Source organism: Berghia stephanieae, chromosome 1, assembly GCF_034508935.2.
Source record: "Berghia stephanieae isolate SIO BIC M18660-M18661 chromosome 1, UCSD_Bste_1.3, whole genome shotgun sequence".
Taxonomy (NCBI): domain Eukaryota; kingdom Metazoa; phylum Mollusca; class Gastropoda; order Nudibranchia; family Aeolidiidae; genus Berghia; species Berghia stephanieae.
Window position 1 is genome coordinate 123,470,547 of NC_088360.1, and position 22,500 is coordinate 123,493,046.

Consider the following 22,500-nt stretch of genomic DNA (forward strand, 5'->3'; position numbering starts at 1 on the left):
AGAATCAATATAGATTACATATTTTATAAGCGTTACCCTATCTACAGCGTAGCGTCCAAGAGAAATGACCCCATGGCCACACATGGTAGAATATCCCTCATTGTGGAGAAACAAGACAGCAATATCAGCATCAGGGTGGTCGGGGTTCACAAGTAGAAAGGCATACATGTCAAAGTGTCCCCTGGGTTCAAATATGACAAACTGACGGAAAGCATCATGGCTGTAAAAATAATAAAATGGCAATGAAGCGTAGTTTGCTCATATTACGGTGTGAATTCTTTCCGAGACTGTTCACAGTAGCTTGAGAGACAATCGCCATGACAAGCTCTCTGATAATATTGCAAAAACGTTTACAACCAATTTTCCCAAACAAGGCTGTTAAACTTATAAACATTAGATTAACAATTTTGTTTTAAAAAATGAGCTTTTTTTAAAATGAGTTTTTATATAGCGCAATATCCACGAAATGTGCTCAAAGCGCTTTACAATGGGCCCGTGGCCAACATCAACATTTAACATATAGGACGGGACATGACGCCTGTTAGGCGATGTTACAATTTTTTCGGACAGAGACAACGCTGTTAACGGCCAGGTACTCATTTAACACCTGAGTACGGGGAGAGAATGTGAGTAAAGAGCCTTCTCCAAGGACAACTATACTACAGAGGTGCGTCCAAAAAAGACGTTCCCTCTAAAACAAGTTTTCTCATTCCATGCCTGCGTCAAATTATTTTCACTGTAATATTATTTTGAAAGAAGATTTATAAAAATATAATAATATATCCATTCAAAATTAAAAGAAAGTCTGATGATTATTTTATACATTTTTATAAATTATCTTATAGGGACTTGAACCCGGGGTTAAGTCATCTCTGGGGGCGAAACACCAATAAAAAATGGAAATTTGATTTCGTTTTTGTTATTGACAGATGTGAAAATGCTGAAACATACTGGAGCACATTAAATATGTTAAAATCGTGGAAATGAGCGTAATAAAAGCATAATAACCAAATTCATTAAAAAAATTTACTGGTAAACACACACACACGCGCGCATATATATATATATATATATATATATATATTATATATATATATATATATATATATATATGGCTTTATACATACCAAAATAAAATTTGCTAGAAAATGGAAGTTCTCAGTGGCATACAGATTTTAAAATGCATTACCAAAACACGGAAATCAAGGTCCACCAAATTATAATTATTATTAAATCCATTAGCAAGTATAATTCAATATAGCAAGACAAATTACTTCTCTTTGAGATCCTTCAATTTGTCCAAGATTGTCTTCCCTTGAGGTATTGGATATCCCGACTCGATGATGCGCACTGCTTCTCCCCCAGTGTGCATTTCCGTCGTCTGTATAACCACATCGAATTTCGTCTGACTCTTCAATGCCATCTCTACTATTTATGCTACTAAAGTGACAATTGTGACAGGATTCAAGTCGGCAAATATCTGTAAATTTAAGAAAATATGTGGGAATTAAGAACAAATAAAATAAATATTCGGATACTGATGGGTTTTTTTGTCTTTATCGTTGAGTAATTTACTTGTTATGTTCAAATTGTATTGCAGTGAGTTTAAATGGGTCTTGCATTATTTACTTGGTACTACATGTCGCGATCAGCGGGAATAATAGCAGGTTGGGAAAGGATAAGAAAGTTAATCCCTTCTGTAGGTGCGCGCAAATGAAACATCTGGCAACAGGACGGCCAGATAGCGACTCCCAACATCAAATGACCGATCATTATGCTGTAGAAGATTTTATAAATCATCATTTGAGTAAACGGATGATAGAATTACCCTTACTTTTTAAAAAGGTTTGCAATTCACTCATATATCAATTTGTAAAAAATAGTATTTATAATATTTCGTTTTTCCAGTAATTCTGACCACTTGGCAAAAGTTTAACATGGGCTATACGGAACAATTTTGACCCCAAACGTATTTTAAAAAAAAAAAAAAAATAGGACTTCAGATGAACAAGAACAGTAATCAAGCTTATTCTAGGAGAGGAAGAGAGAGAGAGAGAGAGAGAGAGAGAGAGAGAGAGAGAGAGAGAGAGAGAGAGAGAGAGAGAGAGAGAAGAGTTGGGAGTGAGTGCAATAATACATAAAGATGGAGGAGGTCAATGACTCCTAATCTCTTTTTATGGTTGGTAAAAATCTTTGTTAAATTTGATATAAAATACATAATAATGATGGTTAGAGCTAAAATAAAATAATAATAATATAATAATAATGTACTGTATTCATCCAAAAGGAAATTTTTGTACAGACGTATAAAATGCCGACAATGATACATACATAAACATAATATACGTAAATATAATGTGGTAAAGTAAAATTTGGTAATAGGTATATATAGTATATAATATTGTAGGCTGTAAGAATAATTACATAGTGTAAAATTAAGGGACATACAGATTATAAAAGTGTAAAGATATAAATATCTAGAAAAGGTATATTGATGTCAACATATAAGAAAAAATAAAGCTCAGTAAAAAGCTAAGAATTAGTTACAGTGTAATACTATTGTAAATTGACTGAGAAAAATTACATAGTATAAATTACATGGCACGTAATGTGGAATAAAAAGGTCAATAGAAAAGTTGTAGTAAGCGATTTTATAAATTGATGTTTAAAATATTGTGGGTATGGAGTAATTTTAAAGAACAAGTTTCAAAGTTAAAACAGACGTAGACCAAAATTTATAAATTATTTTCCTTATTAAAAATTCTGCAACTGTAAGGCAAAAAGGATCGGAGGTGTCTTTCACTTTATGTTCGTATAGACAACAATCGGTCACTAATAATTTCTTCTTTAATTTCTCTTTGTTTCGTCTTTAGTTCATCTTTGGTACCATTTATAAATATATGCTTTTTCTCATTTAAAAGGGATTTCAGTTCTTTTGTTATCCATGGTTTGTTCTTTGGATAACATTTAACTTCTTTTCTTTCACACACTTGTTGCTCACAAAACTTCATATACTCGGACACACAATCATTAAGTTCATTCACACCCTCACACGCGTCAATAAAAACATTCCAATCAGTACACTCGAAGCAGCCACGCAACTCCTCACACACACTTTCGTTCATGACCTGAACACACTTCACTACTGGCTTACATCGTTTGATGACAGGGCGATATATGGGTAATAATAATAACATATTGTGGTCCGATGAACCGAGTGGAGCTCTTTGAAAACATTTATAGGACTTGTCAACATTACAGAAAAATAGGTCGAGGGTTCGATTATAAATTGTCACTCACTTATATACACAAAAAGCCACAGAAACGTACGTCTTTGCCATATATAAGTGAGTGACAATTTCTATTATATATACATATATATATATATATATATATATATATATATATATATATATATATATATATATATATATATATATGTGAGTCAAGCTGAACAAAATGTCCAATGGTTATGCTATATATTTCAAAAGATGTGAGCACTTTTCACTATGGGGGTCACTTTGAGAATATTTTGCAATGTGACCAATGACCTCGAGCATATGGAAAGGTAATATAGTCGTCCTCATTGATAAAAATGAATGGGAGCGATCTTTATTCATGTTTTCGTCCAACAGAGTCATCAATCACGTGATTTGTTGCTGTCCAACGATTGGACATTTCTGAACAAATGTAAACACGCTGCTTTGTATATGAAAGTTGTAAACATACCCATGTGTCAAGCTGAACAAAATGACCGATAATCATAATGTTAGATAGTTCAAAATCTGTGAACATTTTTCACTATGTAGGCCACTTTGAGCACATTTTGCAATGTGACCAATGACCTCGAGCACATGGAAAGTTAATATAGATCATGCCCATTGATTGCACCATTGTAATTTTATTTGCCATAACTAACCCCTGTATGGTTTTGATAGTTTTGTATAAACAAGTAACTTACCTTCATATAATTGTAGTTTGTATTTGTTATATTAGACCGCAGAGCCTATCTGTTTGGCAGAATGAATGGTTTTAATTATATATTATAACTAGAAATCAATTAAATATAACACTGCCATGAACTGTTTTCACATGTACCATTGAATATTATCATTTAGCTACACATTTGACAGGCTACCACAACACACTACATACACACCAGTCACGCATGATACGTGCATTGAAATGAATAAGACGATGGCGGACATCTGTTTCGTTGTTGGAGGCAAAAACCTAGACCTGAGGTTCATTGCTCCTATTTATCAATCAAGATATTATCTCCATCTCCTACTACTACTACCACTACTACTACTACTACTACTACTACTACTACTACTACTACTACTACTACTACTACTACTACGACTACTACTACTACTACTGCTACTACTGATAATAATATTACAACTACTACTACTACAACTACTACTATTACTACTTCTACTACTACTACTATTACTTCTTCTTCAACTACTACTACTACTACTACTACTACTACTACTACTACTACTACTACTACTACTACTACTACTACTACTACTACTACTACTACTACTACTACTACTACTACTAGTAGTAGTAGTAGTAGTAGTAGTAGTAGTACTAGTAGTAGTAGTAGTAGTAGTAGTAGTAGATGTTGTTGTTGTTGTTTTCGTCGTCGTCGTCGTCTTCGTCGTCGTCGTCGTCGTAGTAGTAGTAGTAGTAGTAGTAGTAGTAGTAGTAGTAGTAGTAGTAGTAGTAGTAGTAGGTAGTTGTGATATTATTATTATTATTATTATTATTATTATTATTATTATTATTATTATTATTATTATTATTAGTAGTAGTAGTAGTAGTAGTAGTAGTAGTCGTGATAGTATTTATCAATCAAGATATTATCTCCATCTCCTACTACTACCACTACTATTACTACTACTACTACTACTACTACTACTACTACTACTACTACTACTACTACTACTACTACTACTACTACTACTACTACTAGTAGTAGTAGTAGTAGTAGTAGTAGTAGTAGTGGTAGTAGTAGTAGTAGTAATAGTAGCAGTAGTAGTAGTAGTAGTAGGTAGTTGTGATATTATTATTATTATTATTATTATTATTATTATTATTATCATTATTATCATTAGTCGTAGTAGTAGTAGTAGTAGTAGTAGTAGTAGTAGTAGTAGTAGTAGTAGTAGTGGTGATAGTAACAGGTATCTATAATAATAATAATAATAATAATAATAATAATAATAATAACAATAATAATAATAATAAAAATAATAATAATAATAATAATGATGATGATGATGATAATAATAATAATAATAATAATAATAATAAAAATTATAATAATAATAGTGAAAATAATAATAATAATAATAATAATAATAATAATAATAATAATAATAATAATAATAATAATGATAATAATAATAATAATAATAATAATAATAATAATAATAATAATAATGATGATGATGATGATGATAATATAAATAATAATAATAATAATAATAATAATAATAATAATAATAATAATAATAATAATAATAATAATGATAATATTAATAATAATAATAATAATAATAATAATAATAATAATAATAATAATAATAATAATAATAATAGTGAAAATAATAATAATGATAATAATAATACTAATAATAACAAAAGTAGTAGTGTGGCGTAGTTGCACACAATGTAATGGCTTATGATCGTATAGTGGCTTTTTGATAAACGATATTGATATTCCTTGGCGCTGTGTTGAAGTTGTTAATAACGACGAAAGAGTTCAAGGGCCAATGATGATAATGAATGCACAACATCAAGACATTCAAATAAAAGTCCAGATTCCACGTTTCATTTCTTACAGCTTTATTTCTTGTGTTAAATTCGAAATCCAAATCAAATAGCATGGTCATAATTCAATCAGTTTCATAAATTCCAAATCCGTAAAACCAATCCAAATGTAAAGTCATTTTGCCTAAGTAACCATTTTCAACATACGTAGAATATTTCTAAGTCCGTAAAAGCAAATAAATTATGGTGAGCACAAAATGTTAAAATGTGCAGCTCATCATGAAGTAGTATGCAGAATAATCTAGAATCCCGTTTTGATCAGAAATACTCTGTTTTATCTCCTACTGTAAACTTCCCACAACTCCTTTCCAAACCAAACCTCCTAAAAGTAAAAGCGAATCATGGTCAAGCCGAAACGTTAAATCTCTACATTTTAATGCTCAACCCTGCCTTTTATGATATAATATTACTTTTGGTAAACGTCAGTTTTACGTTCAGTACGCCCAAATAATAAACACCGACTATAATTTGATGCTTTTATCTCAAAAATACCAAGTAACGCCGATCAAAGAAAGTAATTTTCAAGTACTCAATATAATGACCAATCCTTTAACTTTGGAACGTAAAACTGTCCTAGACTACTCAATATAATGACCAAGTTTAACTGATATACAAGCACTGTGAACACATTAAACCCACTTGCTATAAGCTACAGTAGTAGTAGTAGTAGTAGTAGTAGTAGTAGTAGTAGTAGTAGTAGTAGTAGTAGTAGTAGTAGTAGTAGTAGTAGTAGTAGTAGTAGTGTCTATGCTAGTACTAATACTAGTACTACAACTACTAATCTTGGTTTTGTGCTAACCACTCCTTAAGTCTAAAACACCAAATTATCTAGATGGTGTAGACCATTAATTTTTGATTAAATAGACTACAAAGAATGAAAAAGTTCCTCCTATCCAACCACCTTAAAGCAGTCGTCTTTGCTCTTATTCCCTTACGCCTGGACTATTGCAATTCACTTTCGGTGGGCCTTCCTGACAAGAAATTTTATCCGAAAGGTTAGAACAGGGCTGTCAGAATCGTTCTGAGCATTGGTCGACACGAGCAAACAAGCGTGAAAACTGTGCTCTGAACACTGCAAAGGTTGCCCGTTCGAGCCAGGATCGAATACAAAAAGTGCGCTTTTTTTCGTTTGAACTGTATTCACTGTATTCCCGATCTCCAAGCTACATTCAAGAATGTGTCCCCTACTTCAACTTCCCGTTTCGTCAGCTTATGTCATCGGAGGTCCAAAAGCTGTACACGCTAACTGTGCACGTTCTACAAAATTAATTAGATAAATGATATTCGAAAAATGTGAGCTAAAAAAAAAAGATAACAACTAACCAATCAAGCAGTAAACATCTAAGATAAAAATTTCTAGAAAAGGTAAGTTTACAGCTTTTTCTTATTATCCTCGACGCTGCTCGCAAGCCTTACTGATATAATAGGAAGCAAGGTCCAAACGAGGATCCTGATTTATAAAGAAGGAACAAAATTAACGTCACTCAGCTCCTTGCTATTGTTTTTAGCCAGCCATTTTATGAGTAGTTCTCACTAATTTGTATCACACTATAAACGTTCAAGGTTACACAGTTTATATCCGGCTGGCGGATGTTATGAACATTCTGGATAAACGCAAAGCATCAATACAATCTGATATTGTGAGTTGTGTGGGTTTAATCCTTAAAGCGGAAGATACGCGCAAACACATCTCATTCGACCCGACCCGATTGCTATTCATTTTGAGCGAAAGAGATAAGGAAAAAACTCTTTAAAATACAAGAGATAAAAAGAAAGTCTCCAAATAATGAAAAATGTTCATGTGGTAAACGTTTCCAACACGGACCATTCACTGGAATAAGAACATATTATAGTAAGAAATCAGAAGTGTGTTTGTTTTTAAGGGTTTTACGGCGCTTGCAACACATTTAGGTTATATCAGCGCCAGTAAAAAAGGATGAAAATGGAATAGTAAAAAGTTCTAGAATTACAATTAAAGCACCCAAGAAAAAGTAAGACAAAGGGGAACTGGGAACAAATAGAGATTAGATGTAGATTCCAAGAGCATACCACCAATGTACTTAGTTTGAGATCACCTATAGGTCTCATCCGGACACAAGCACAAAATCTAACAAAGAGGAATACACTCAAATGCTTACATTATACATTCAAAATAACAAATATAATAATACATAACAGAGAGATGATTTACAAGGGAAAATAATCATCTCCCAAAACAATAAATATGCATTTGACTGTTTCCCTCCCAGCTAGGACTCCGGCCAGGGCCAGGACAAAGCCAAGTAATCTCATTCCAAGACAAAGACAGAAAGTATGTTGGAAAACAGATATAAGTATATGGGGATAGAAGACACAGTGTGTACCAACCTGCCCACTCACTATGGGAGGTCACGAACCCCACCCAGAAATCAGAAGTTGATGCCTTGACAAATAATAAATGGCTAATAAATACAACGAAATTGACGTTTATCAACGACTAGGCTGGGATCGCAGTCATTTTAATCTTTTGGGGATAGATAAAGTTGGCCCGTTTTATACGATTGTCAGCCATTCGGCCCATGAACACGGATAATAAAACATTAGAGACAACCATACATGGTATCGGACCACTTGACAGATTGAAACAGTAAGGGATCATTTTAATCCTATGATATCAAGTATCCATCAATCTCACCTACGCTTATCGAATCAGATCTATAAATTAAAGAATAGCAGCGGATTTGATCCAAAACTGCTGTGTCATCAAAATGATACCTGTTAACCAAATTGGTATGACGTCATCGATTGGTTGCAAGAGTGCACCGGATGATCGGTGAAAAGTCCCTATAATACTACTAACGTTTATAGACTAATGGGCATGATCTATATTAACTTTCCATGTGCTCGAGGTCATTGGTCACATTGCAAAGTGTGCTCAAAATGACACACTTAGTGAAAAGTGTCCACAACTTTGTAAATAGCTAACACCACGATTGGTCATTTGATTCAGCTTGACACATGGGTATGTTTATTACATTTGTAAACAAAGCAGCGTGTTTACATTTGTTAAGAAATATCCAATCGTTGGACAGCAACAAATAATGTGATTGATGACCTGGTTGATGTTTTTGTTTTTTGTTGTTAAGGGTTTTACGGCGCTTGCAGCACATAAAGGTCATATCAGCGCCAGTAAAAAGGAAGAAAACGGGATAGTAAAAAGTTCTAGAATTACAATTAAAACAACCAAGAACAAGTAAGACATAGGGGAACTGGGAACAAATAGGGATCAGATGTAGATTCCAAGAGCATACCACCAATGCACTTAGTTTGAGATCACCTTTAAGTCTCATCCAGACACAAGCACAAAATCCAACAAAGAGGAATACACTCAAATGTTTGCATTATACATTAAAAATAACAAATATAATAACACATTACAGAGAGATGATTTACAAGGAAAAAAATATCATCTCCCAAAACAATAACTATGCATTTGACTGTTTCCCTCCCAGTCAAGGACTCCGGCCAGGGTCGGGACAAAACCGAGCAATCTCACACCAAGACAAAGACAGAAAGCAAGTTGGAAAACTGATATAAGGGGATAGAAGACACGGTAAGTACCTCCCTGCCCACTGTGGAGTTAGGGAACCCCACCCAGTGACCTGGTTGAACGAAAACATGAATATAGGTCGCTCCCATTGATAGAATTTGGTGTGAAGTAATCATAAAAGTGGCTTACAATGGTGTGTAATGTGTTCAGTAAAATTATTGCATTTTACGGCTGTTTTAAGTGTTATTTCTATATACGACGAATTTTATTTCATATTCAGAGGATTTCTTATGACTTTTTGACGAAATTTCGTGAATTTTAAACAATTAATTTAGCAATATTTTAAAGTTTTGTAAATTTTTGCAAGGAGTTGTTCATCTATTTAGACCATTTATACGTTTTACGATTTTAAGAAAAAACAACAAAACAACAGTGAGCTATTTTAATCTTATTACAATGGTCGACAATGAACATCGAAAATGACAACACCTAATTATTGTTATAACTATTCACACCAACATCTATACGTACAATACGACACACAATTAATAATACACCGACTTTAGAAATAGTGAACATTTTGATATCTTTTGGATTATTCAAGGCATACAGAAAAATAACAAAAAGAGGAAATAAAAGTGGAAGGAAACAAAAACAAAAACCAGAAGCCAAAGAAAACATCAAAAACAACTCAGTCAAATTAAAATGCAATAATTTAAATTTTACAAATAACAATGACGGAAGGCAACGGCAAACCACCATCACTAACTGTTGTGTTGTGATGTAGCTTTGTTCGTGCGCTTCGCTTTGTTCTTATTTCCAACGCTTTGTTCTGCTATGTCTGCTTTATCTGTTTTCGTAACTGTTTGCTTTTCTCCTTGTGTTGCAGATCATCATGCTTCTCGTCGTACCTCTTTTGAATGTTGAATAAAGCCTAGACTTAGGTTTAAACTAAAGACAGGCTCTTTTACACTCACTTCAATTTATTCAACATTTCAAGTTTTCCACCATGGAACGATTCCTTCGACCTGAGAGGTTTAACGCTGACCCTAACGCCCCCGATGCTTCAAAACGATGGAATCACTGGCTACTAACGTTCAATAATGTCCTACCAAAACTACAACTGCAACAAGTAACTGCTATTAATGAACTCAACTTGCTGATAAACTTCATTGATCCCTTCGTATACGAATACATCGCTGATTGCACCACGTTCGATACAGCCGTCGAAGTCCTCAAAAATACTTATGTCAAATCTGGAAACGAAATCTTTGCCCGGCACATCCTAGCTACTGCCAAACAGGAGCCAGGACAGACTATGGATCAGTTCTTGCAAAGATTCTTCGAATCAAATAAGGCAAAGACTCCTTGAAAATAAGACCTTGGATCTCTCTACTGCTTTTGACCAAGCTAGGTCCCTTGAAATGGCGCAGAAACAATCATTAACATACAACAGTGCATCGCCTTTACCTGTGCCATGTGGCAGTGCGACCACTCCTTACATTGACGAAACTGATACACCATCTAGTGATACACTATCTGCAGCAACTAGTACTAAATGCTTCTTCTGTGGATTTCAACGACACCCACGATCTAAATGCCCTGCCCGGGAAGCGACATGCAAAGGCTGCGGGAAGAAGGACCAGCACGTGTGCTTATCAAAAGTAAAACCAAACAACTTTACATCCGCTGCTGAACCCTTCATCAATTCGGCCTTCACTGCTGCAGCCCCTTCAAGTCTTCGTAAAGCTATCATCGGCGTGAAAGTCTGTTGTAATTCCATGAAGGCTCTTATAGACACGGGAAGCTCGGAGAGTTTCATCTCCGCCGAGAAGGCGCGATCTCTAAACCTCCAAACATACAACTCTCGAAAGCAAATATCGATGGCCTCTTCTAATCTCTCCAGTGTGACTAAAGGCCATTTTTTGTCTCTCTGGAATACAATGGCGAGATCTATCAAGGAGTGAAGCTCTCCATTCTACCTGGATTGTGTGCCAACGTGATTCTGGGTCACGATTTCCTTGGCCAACACGAGGGACTGGAGATTAGTTTCAAAGGGTCGAAGCCCACATTCTCGATCTGTGGCTTAACTGCTGCTAAAGTGAAACCTGCCTCTTTATTCAAGAACTTGATCCCGGAATGCAGACCCATAGCAACAAAATCAAGGCGGTTCTCAACACCGGACAAACAATTTATAGATTCTGAGGTCCAAAAACTAATTGCAGAAGATGTGATTGAACCCTCCGATTCTCCGTGGAGAGCGCAAGTCTTGGTGACAACGAATGACAGGCACAATAAGAATGGTGGTGGACTATAGCCAAACTATCAACCGCTTTACTCAGCTGGATACATACCCACTCCCCAGAATCGATGAGATGATCAAGGAAATTTCAAAATATGAAGTATACAGTACAATCGACCTCCGCAGTGCCTACCACCAAATCCCCATAAAGGAGGAAGAAAAACTCTACACTGCCTTCGAAGTCAGCGGGAACCTGTATCAATTGAAACGCATTCCGTTTGGTGTCACTTATGGAGTGGCCTGCTTCCAACGTATTATTGGCAGCATGATAAGAAATGAGAAGCTCAAGGATACTTTTGCATATCTAGATAATGTCACAATCTTCGGAAGAAATCAACAAGAACATGACAAGAACTTCTCTCATTTCATGAAATGTGCCATTGAGTACAACATTACTCATTACTTTCAATGAAGACAAGAGCATCTTTTCCACCAGAGAACTCCTTGGATTCCTGGTTTTCAAAGCAACATCCAACCGGATCTTGACAGGCTGAAACCATTGCGCGATCTTGCTGATCCCCACGATGTAAAATCCCAACGCCGTATAGTAGGCATGTTTGCCTATTACTCATCTTGGATCCCACATTTCTCTGATAAAATACACCTCCTTGTCAGCAATAGTGTATTTCCAATTCCAGCGGAAGTGAAGGAAGCCTTTGAACTGCTGAAGAAGGAGATAGAGAATGCAGCTGCCACTACCGTTGACTAAGATGTTCCCCAAGTGGTCGAAACAGATGCTTCAGACATCGCAATAGCAGCTACGCTAAATCAGAATGGGAGACCAGTTGCCTTCTTTTCCAGAACTCTGAATCAAAGTGAAAGGAGGCATTCCTCTGTAGAGAAAGAGGCATATGCCATTGTGGAGGCTCTCCGTAAATGGAAACAGTCCTTACTAGGGAAGCATTTCAAACGTGTAACTGACCAGAAAAGCGTTGCCTTCATGTACAATAACTCTCAGAAAGGGAAGGTGAAGAATGACAAAATCCAAAGATGGAGAATCGAACTGTTGTGCTACAGCTACGATGTTGTCTACAGACCAGGCAAATACAATCATGCAGCAGACGTTCTTTCCAGAGGCTATTGTTCTACAACTCATTCTGATCCTGAGTCACTTCAAAATCTCCATGACTCACTATCCCATCCTGGGGTTACAAGGATGATGCATTTCGTCAAATCCAAGAACCTGCCTTACTCGCTTGATGAAGTGAAGAAGGTTTGTGCAAACTGTAAAATCTGCTGTGAACTGAAGCCTTCCTTCTACAAACAGTCAAATCCTAATCTGATCAAAGCTACTCAGCCCTTTGAGTGCCTGAGTGTGGACTTCAAGGGTCCTCTGCCCTCTTCTTCAAGAAATAAATACCTTTTAACAATGATTGACGAAAACTCTCGCTTTCTGTTTGCTTTTCCGTGTGCCGATATGAGTGCCGCAACAATCATCAAATGCTTCTGCCAGCTTTTCTCTCTGTTTGGAATGCCGTCTTATGTGCACTCTGATAGTGGGGCCAACTTCATGTCCGCCGAACTCAAGGACTTTTTACATAGGAAGGGTGTAGCTACTAGCCGGACTACTCCGTATAACCCGAGAGGTAACGGACAAGTGGAGCGACTGAACGGAACACTCTGGAAGACAATAACGCTTGCACTGAAGTCTCGTGGTCTGGAGATTCACCAGTGGGAACTCGTTCTTCCCGATTCCCTTCATTCCCTAATGTCTCTTTTGTGCACTTCCACTAACGAAACTCCTCATGAGAGAATATTTCGCTACAACAGGAAATCCACAACCGGTACAACTCTTCCTACTTGGCTCACTACCCCTGGAACGGTGCTCATGAGAAGGAACGTGAGATCTTCAAAGTATGAACCTTTGGTAGATGAAGTCGAACTGTTGGATTGCAATCCACTCTATGCCCATGTCAGACTCCAGGACGGGAGGGAGACAACAGTAGCTTTGCGTAGCACCATCTGGTGGCCTGCCTATGCCTGACTCTTTCGCAAAGGACACTTTTCATCCGCTCACGCACCCCACAATTAATGAGCCAACAAACCAGGCACTGGACGTTCCAGTACCCGTTCTTATTCAGGCGGATGCCCCAAATCAAGTTTCGGAACAAGCGGAATCGGAAGACACTCCTGATCCTGAACCTCAAACCTCATTCTGTGAAGAAAACGGGCCAAACCCCTCTGACCCCGAAACACCTAATGAGAACACTCGTCGTCCCAAACCAAGTCCTTTCATTCGGACCCGGGCTTACAATCTGCGCAATAGAGAAGCCTGAACTTTCCTGACAATCTCTAAGACTAAGACTATACTTGTTGTGTTTTGATTCATAGCATTACGTCCCGCATTCTTATTTGATTATAGACTTTGGGACTTTGCAATCATTGTTCGATGCTTCCAATTAGACTGATGGGGGAAGAATATTGTAATGTAGCTTTGTTCGTGCGCTTCGCTTTGTTATTATTTTCAACGCTTTATTATGCTATGTCTGCTTTATCTGTTTTCGTAACTGTTTGCTTTTTTGCTTGTGTTGCAGATCATCATGCTTCTTGTCGTACCTCTTTTGAATGTTGAATAAAGCCTAGACTTAGGTTTAAACTAAAGACAGACTCTTTTACACTCACTTCACTAACAAACTTTCCTAAGACATCAGCTGTCCCGAACACGTTGAACGTTTCAAACTGGTGCGAAATGAAACAATCACATTGGCCACGTGGAATATACGTACATTAAACCATTTAGAAAAATTTGAAAACTTTATTCAAGAAATGAAAAAGTTCCAAGTTAACACCCTTGGAATCTCAGAAACAAAGTGGAAAGGAGAAGGAGTAGTTAAAGAAGATGATTTTGTATTGTATTATGCAGGTGGAAAACATCATGAGAAAGGAGTTGGAATTCTTTTAGACAAATCAACATCAAAGTGCTATTTAGATAATTTTGCAATCTCAGAAAGAGTTGTTTTAGTAAAGTTGAAAGGAAACCCGTTTAATGTTAATATTATTCCAATATACGCCCCAACATCAGACAGTGACCAAAACACAATTGAAACATTCTATCAAGATATGGAACAGGCATTAAAACAGTGTAAATCTGATGAAATTCGTTTAATAATTGGTGATTTCAATGCAAAGGTTGGTAACGAGCAGTGGCGTGGGGCCATTGGATCGAACGGTGCCAGGCACCGCACCAATCTTTTAAAAATCATTAACAGCATAATGTAATTAAAAATAAAACTGAGAAATTTTTACTCAACTGTCTTTCGCCAACTCGCCAACAACATACTGCCTTTTTAGTCTCCGCTCTATTCAAGATTCCGATTCACGCACTGCGCCGACTCGTGGTGTTGGTGACATCACTGCGCGAATTAGTGACTAAATCAAACACCGTGGTGCAAAGCAATCCAAGCTCCAGTTAATGCTCTATCCATTAGTATCGCTACAGCTGATTGAGCGAGAAACTGGGTCGAATTATACTATCTTCAAATAGCGGAAAACCCCTCGACTTGTGCCAGGATCTGAGAGCTCCACCGTTGGACTGGGGGATGCGCAAATGTTGCACCGTTTACGTCATAATTAGGGTAACATCGGCCATCCAAAATATTACATTAACTGTGAAAAGCACTTGATCATTGTCAAGTTTATTTGTAAGCAGCAAAGAAAAACAACATAAAACTTTAAAATATGACATAACAAATCCCCCCCCCCCAACCTCTTTTTCACGATTATTGAATAAAGTAATTCTTTGCAACGAAGCATTGTGGACGAATTTACCAACATTTTCTTGCTTGTAGTGCCGAGTTGATATTACGTGTGTATGAATGTTTATATGTGTGTGTGTGTGTGTGTGTGTGAGTGTGTGCGTTTGTGTGTGTGTGTATTTGTGTCAGTCAGGGAAAGAAAGCGAAGACTGTCAACAGTTATACTTTGGTGTGTTTGATTTCTTAAGTACTTAGCCCTAAGTGGAGTGATTTTTTCTTTGTGATGCTTTAAGATCTGAATCTACCTTTTATTTGTGCAATCATTAATCGTATTCCACTGATTTCCATTATTTGACATATACTTTGAAGTTTTGTTTTGTTAAACAATGAATTGCAGTGAATCTAGTTGACTCTTTACTTCACCGACCGTTTGGGAGATTGACACTAGATGACAACTTAGAAATAAAAAGACTAGTTCCTCACCAACCAACTGATTTTGAATTAGCACAGGTGTGGAAAACGCTCTTTTTCAGTGACATGGTATGACAGACAAGAATGGCTCACAGTTAGTTTAGAAAAAAAAAAACGTTTCTTTTGTTTTTATTGTCTACTTTTTACAGATACAACAAACACTGACAAATCATGGACATTTATGGGCTATAGTGACCTTAACCACTTCCATCGTATTTCTTGACCTCCTGAACGTTGTTTTAGCACCCTTAAAAAGAGTGAAAAATTTCTTGCGAAATTCAATGAAACAGGAGCGGTTAAATTCGTTGATGACTCTATCAAGTCGCAAAGCTGAAATAGATGACATTCCAGATTTCAATAAACAAATTATAAAAAGATTTGCAGATTTTCTTTACAAGTACTAAAAGTAAGTAATTTCTGTCGTAGGGTTTTTTTTTTCTCTTTTGATTTACAATTATCACATATTGATTGCATTATGTACCAAATCCAATCCTTTAAATGGTGGACAAAGAATAAGTACAAAGACATTTTCACACGGGACTGGTATCTCAGTATTGTGGCTTGTTGTTTTCATGAATTATTTGTTTTTGTGAGCTCTGTCCACTCGTAGAAACCATCGACCCTCCCCCCACCCTTCCAAAAAAGAGAGTTTTTAACATGTGCTCTCTCCCCTTGATCGTGTTCACTGCTTCTAATCATGGCACCACCATATGCCGTCAATACGCCACGCCGCTGGTAACGAGAGAGTTGAAAATATCGTTGGCCCCCACGGACTAGGTACTCAAAATGATAGAGGGGAAAGACTTGTCATCTGGTGCAGATTGGAAAACCTTACTATTGTCAATACATGGTTTAAAAACCACGATAGAAAGAAGTGGACATGGATAAGCCCAGGTGGCCTTTATAAAAATCTGATAGACTTTATTCTTGTCCAACATCGATTCAGAAATATCGTACGCAACGCAACAACTATTCCAAGCGCAGATTGTAATAGTGACCACCGACCTGTCAAGGCCGCGCTAAAAATAAAGCTTAAACAAATGAAGAAAAAGAAAGTGGAACCAAAACTGCAATTAGATCTATTAATTAACCATCAAATAAAAAATGATTACAAAGAATGCGTGAAAGAAAAAAGTGAAAACTTGACCTCAGATATAAACATAGATGAGTACTGGAATCAAGTATCGAACTGCATCACAGAATCTGCAAGAGAAACGATTCCATCTGTGAAAAAACACGAACCGAAACATAAGTGGGTGGATGACAAGATCTTGAAACTGATGAATGAAAGACGAAAACTAGAACGCAACAGCAATGAATATAAAGAAGCTAATAAGATTATAAAACGTGAGTGTAAGAGAGCAAAGGAAGATTATATTGAACATGAATGTCACAGAATTGAAAGACTAAAACAATCTAACACCAAACGATTCTACCAGTCTGTCACAGTAAAGATTATTCACATTTATTTTATTAAAGTTTTATTTTAGTAAGAACTGAATTCATCTCACTCCAGTTATATTTCGGCAGGCTTAGAAAAACGTTACCTTCTAATATTAGATCATCTTTCCGTTAATAGCCTTCCCTCGAATTAATTTCAAATTAGTGAATACATTTCGTTCTACCTTCTGTCACGTAGCCACTTATTATAAAAGCTGACCGATCTTATCTTCCTCACTCAGTTCTCTCTATAATTTATGCCCAGACGGCCAGCCATTCCATCCCTCACATTATATATATTTATATATTTAAAGATTTTTATCTTTTGGGACTTTGTGGATATTTTGATGAATTTTGATTTCCACCATAAAGACGCCGGAGCTTTTGCCTTTACCAATTCAGCCACTGAAGGATCAAGGATCAAACATGAGCCCGCCGTCGGAGGAATAATACAACCCTTCTCAACTAGAAATGGAATCCCACAAGCCTACCCGTCTGATATTATATTGTCATAAGTTACGTAATATCTCAATATTTCTATTTGTAACTGTCATAATCATTATTCATCTCATTTAATTAAATTTCATCTTTCTTTTTATATCATTTTAAACAAATCGTTAATTGTTCTTAATTTTAAAGTAACTAGTAATTGTAAATTCCGGGGGCCTTATTCTTCACATCTTTATTTTATGCATAGTCGAGTAGCTCTCTTTACTCATTTGAGACAATGGCACAGTCAATACAAGATCTAAGTGGAAAACGACCAGCCATGGCAAGAAAATGCGTTAAAGACGCAAACGGTAATATCGACAACAACGAAATTTTGGAACGTTGGGCAGTATACATAAAAAATCTATACCCGGATGACAAAAGAGGGACGAGATTAGATAAAGAAATCTCTACTGTGAACACGGGTCCCCAGATTATGCGAGAAGAAGTAGAAGCTGCTTGCAAAGAGATGAAAAAGGGGAAAGCGGTAGGCCAAGATAGTTTCTCAATAGAATTGATTGACGCCCTCGACGATCTGGGATTAGCCATTCTGACAAAAGCCTTTAATGCCATATTACGAAAAGGGTGAATTGCCTAATGTCTTAAGGCAATCGGTATTCATTACCATACCCAAAAAAAAACAAACAAGGAACTATTGACTGTGATCAACACAGAACAATCGCCATAATGAGCCAGGCCACAAAAATTAAATTAAGAATACTTATGAAAAGAATGAGGAACAAGATTTCTCCAGAGATAAGTGACAAGCAGTTTAGTTTTGTTAAAGAAAGGGGTACGGTAAATGCAATCTTTACATTGAAAACATTAATGCGATGGTCAATCGAAAAACAAAAATCGCTTTATCTATGCTTCATTGATTATTCCAAAGCTTTTGATTCAGTACAGCACGAAACGCTATTGAAAATCTTAGAAAAGATCGGTGTAGACAGTAAAGACCTTCGACTTGTGAAAAACTTATATTGGAATCAAACAGTGTGTGTCAAACTGGATAATGAAACATCGGACTTCTTTAAATCGAGAAGGGAGTAAGACAAGGTTGCGTCTTATCACATCTTTAACATATATAGTGAAATAATATTCAAAGAAATTGAAGATATGAAAGGCGTAGTCGTTGGAGGGCAGAATATGAATAGCATAAGATAAGCAGACGATGGTACTCTGATGGCATACTCTCCAGAACACGTGCAGAAAATTTTAGATGTACTGGTGTGCAAAAGTGAAGAGATGGGCCTGAAACTAAATGTTAAGAAAACCGAATGCATGGTGGTCTCAAAGAATTACAACAACACGATCGTCCACTTGTCAAGCAAAGGAGAGACCATCAAACAAGTAAAGAAATTTATATATATCTAGGCACTATCATTATCCATGACGCACGTGACATAGAGGATATAAAACAAAGAATAGCAGTAGCAAAAAACATGTTCCATAAAATGCGACCAGTTGTGTCAAACAACCTAAACTTGAAGACCAGAATGAAAGTGGTAGAAACATAATATGTTATAAGTACCCTTTTATACGGTTGTGAAACGTGGATGCTTGACAAAGAATGTGCGAGGAGGTTAGAGGCATTTGACATGTGGGTGTATAGAAGAATGTTGAGGCTATCATGGACAGACAGGTATACGAACGAGGAAGTGTTGAAGAAAGTGAGAAAGGGAAGAATACTGATCGATACCATCAGAAAGAGGCAGTTACGGTTTCTGAGACATGTGTGGAGAAGAGACGGAATAGAAAGGTTGGTAACATCTGGGATGATCGAAGGAAAGAGAGCTAGAGGAAGACAAAGAATGACTTATCTAAATAACCTAAGAATGGCCAAATGTGACAAAAAGCAACACATATTTCATACGCACCGCATAGGATCGTGATTCGTGGAGACAGCTGACCGGCAACGTGCTCAAGAGCATAAGCCACGATGGATGATGATACGGACAATGATGACCGAGCTCATTTATAATCAAACACATTGATAACACAAAAGCCACTACTGCGAGATAAGCAGCCTGTCAACATACTATTTGGGCTTAGATAGCCTACTTGTCATTAAAACCGACTTCAGACTCAGCGTTTAACTCACTCAACCCTAATACAGACTATATCCGTAGTCTACCCGGTTACTTTTACCCCATGCCTTTTTATTACATTTTTCTGAGACAAATTATAGGATTAATATCAAAGCTAATGTTTTTAGTTTTTACATGTTAATGGTAGTTGAATAAAACTATCTATACACATGCTTATTTTTAATACAGTTTTTCCAATTTTGAAAAGTAGCAAAAATCTCTAGGATTGAGTGAGTTAACGATATTCATTCCAGTAAGATTTGTGGCTAAAGCCGACATCTTATATCGGTCCTTTGAACCAGGGCTGGCGGAGTCGGTTATTTTTAAACCGACTCCGACTCCAGCCTTGAAACCGACTCCGACTCCTCAAGCATAGTATTAATAGGTAATAATATGCAACCAACACTCGCAGCTACTTTTAGCTTTTCCCCAGTATATGTATTATAACAATACAAGCCGCTTCATATTTGATATTGCATCATTAAAAGTACAAGCTCTTCATCATTTTTTGGCTACAGACTGATTAGCTCATTTCGAAAAAACACATTAATATTGATTAATGATCATCAAATTTAAAAGATAAAACACATCCCCTTTTCCCATGAAAACAAACTAAAATAAAGTCACTTCTTATGGTCTTATGGTTATCCCACTTTCTAATAACCTAACTTTAACATTGAAGAGTCAGCATCCCCACCCCTCCCTCTAGTCAGGTACGGGGTGATTGGCATTGATGCCAACTTAAATGTACAGCACGAGAGCATGAAGGTTGGGTAGGAAAGGGGGTTTTGGAAGCATAGTTCACCTTTAGCTAATACCAATGTAATTTTTTTCAAATTCTATAGGCCTGGATACTATCTATATCTAGTATCTAAAATATTACACATTGAATGATATAAAAATGCAATGTCTGAAAGTGGTAAGGAGTCGGAGTCGGGACTTCTAAAACCGACTCCGACTCCACCCTCAAACAACCGACTCCCACTCAGACTCGCCAGCCCTGCTTTGAACATCGATTTTGATTTATCTCCGAGGAACATATCAATCTGTATTTTATGCAGAGTCAGCTGTCATCTGTATCTCGAAGAAAGTAATCACGAAAAGACTAAAACATATTATCTATCCATGTCTCATAATATTATCAAGCCATGTCATAATCAATATCTTTAAAAATTAGGTATTTAGCACATCCAACAGACTGCAGTCAGGATCTTACAATCATAAACACATGTTCGACTCGACTTTTGAATATTGCAGATAATGAACGCCTTGTCTTTTCTTTCAAAGCCGACGTGCTCTTATTTGGTTTTTTAAAAGCGTCAATTCAAGCCAAAAATTGGATCCCATTTAAAAATAAATCTTTCAAAATTACACATCGTTTTTTTTTTTTTTTTTTAATGTTGGAACGATTAAAAGATCACATAGACGTCTAGTATAACTTCGCGATCTTTCAAGATGGAAATTAAAACTACATGCGATAATATAGTTACTGCACACTACGCACCAGCTTATTATGGAACTATTATTTTTAACCCCTTTTACAATAAGACGTTCTTTTGAAACTTACCCGATAAGTGGTAGGTGTTACATAGCTGCTATAATTCTTCGGTTTGAGTCAATAAAAGAGTCTGTAGATCTTGGAGGATATTGACAGAAGTAATCATTTCAAAATAGAAACGAAAATATGGTAGTCATTCTGATTTGATGTTTAAAGTAGAGCTGTGGCGGGACACCGAACAACTCGCTGTCCGCGAGACCTCTGCGGCAAAACGATTCATCGAGTATTGAATCGGAACTCAGAACTGTATCACTTTCAAACCAATGGGAGCGATCTATATATTAACTTTCCATGTGCTCGAGGTCATTGGTCACATTGCAAAATATGCTAAAAGTGACCCACATAGTGAAAAGTGCTCACAGCTTTCGAAATATCTAACATCACGATAGGTCATTTTGTTCTGTTTAACACATGTGTATGTTTACAACTTTCATAAATAAACAAAGCAGCGTGTTTACATTTTAAAAGAAATATCCAATCGTTGGACAGCAACAAATCATGTGATTGATGACTTGGTTGGACGAAAACCTGAATATAGATCGCTCCCATTCACATCCAAAGCGACCGAGGCGACCAAAAGAGATACTATTTTTAGAAGGCCCTGAAAGCGACCCGATGTCTTGGTTTTAATTGGACGAAAGAGTTCCGGTTTAGTTTACCGTAAGATTGGAGGGATAAGGGGTGAAGGGAGGGGGAAGATGAAAGAGATAAGAGTCGCCCGATGATGTAGTACGTGGGAGTGTCATAGATGCTTGACGTGCATGTCTTTTAACCATTAGGCTTTTAACGAAATCGGGTCGAACGCCGAACCCGAACGGATATAGCCTTCTCACGTGACCATGAACGAGATCTGGATAGTGAAGACTCTCAAGCGGTATGCAGCATCGGATCTAAGGTCACATGATAGAGGATAGCTTGGGTTGCTGTTGGCTTGTGTTAGGGGAGGGGCAAGGTCAGTGTCATTCAATAGTATATAATTGTGCATGTGGCGCTCTATACAGAGAGAAAATTATCAATTGATTACGGGGGAAGGTGGGGGGAGGGGGGGGGTGGGTTGACCCACAAACGATCGAGGTGTTGGG

The 22,500-nt window shown here is 36.7% G+C and overlaps 1 protein-coding gene across 2 annotated transcripts in view; it reads right to left on the bottom strand.

Annotated features, from left to right (window-relative positions):
* The window catches only part of LOC144962979 (trans-L-3-hydroxyproline dehydratase-like), a 30,516-nt gene extending 10,706 nt beyond the window's left edge, over positions 1-19,810 (bottom strand). The window contains exons 1-3 of one of the 2 annotated variants that reach the window (XM_078896485.1): positions 19,651-19,810; positions 1,275-1,480; positions 37-220 (exon numbers count right to left, since the gene is read on the bottom strand). In XM_078896485.1, coding sequence (XP_078752611.1) covers positions 37-220; positions 1,275-1,423 — 333 coding nt within the window. In that variant the 5' untranslated portion in view covers positions 1,424-1,480; positions 19,651-19,810. Of the gene's footprint in view, positions 1-36; positions 221-1,274; positions 1,481-3,961; positions 4,150-19,650 lie in introns of those variants that run through there. The other variant, XM_078896484.1, reaches the window with a different exon arrangement.
* Between the last annotated feature and the right edge of the window lie 2,690 nt (positions 19,811-22,500).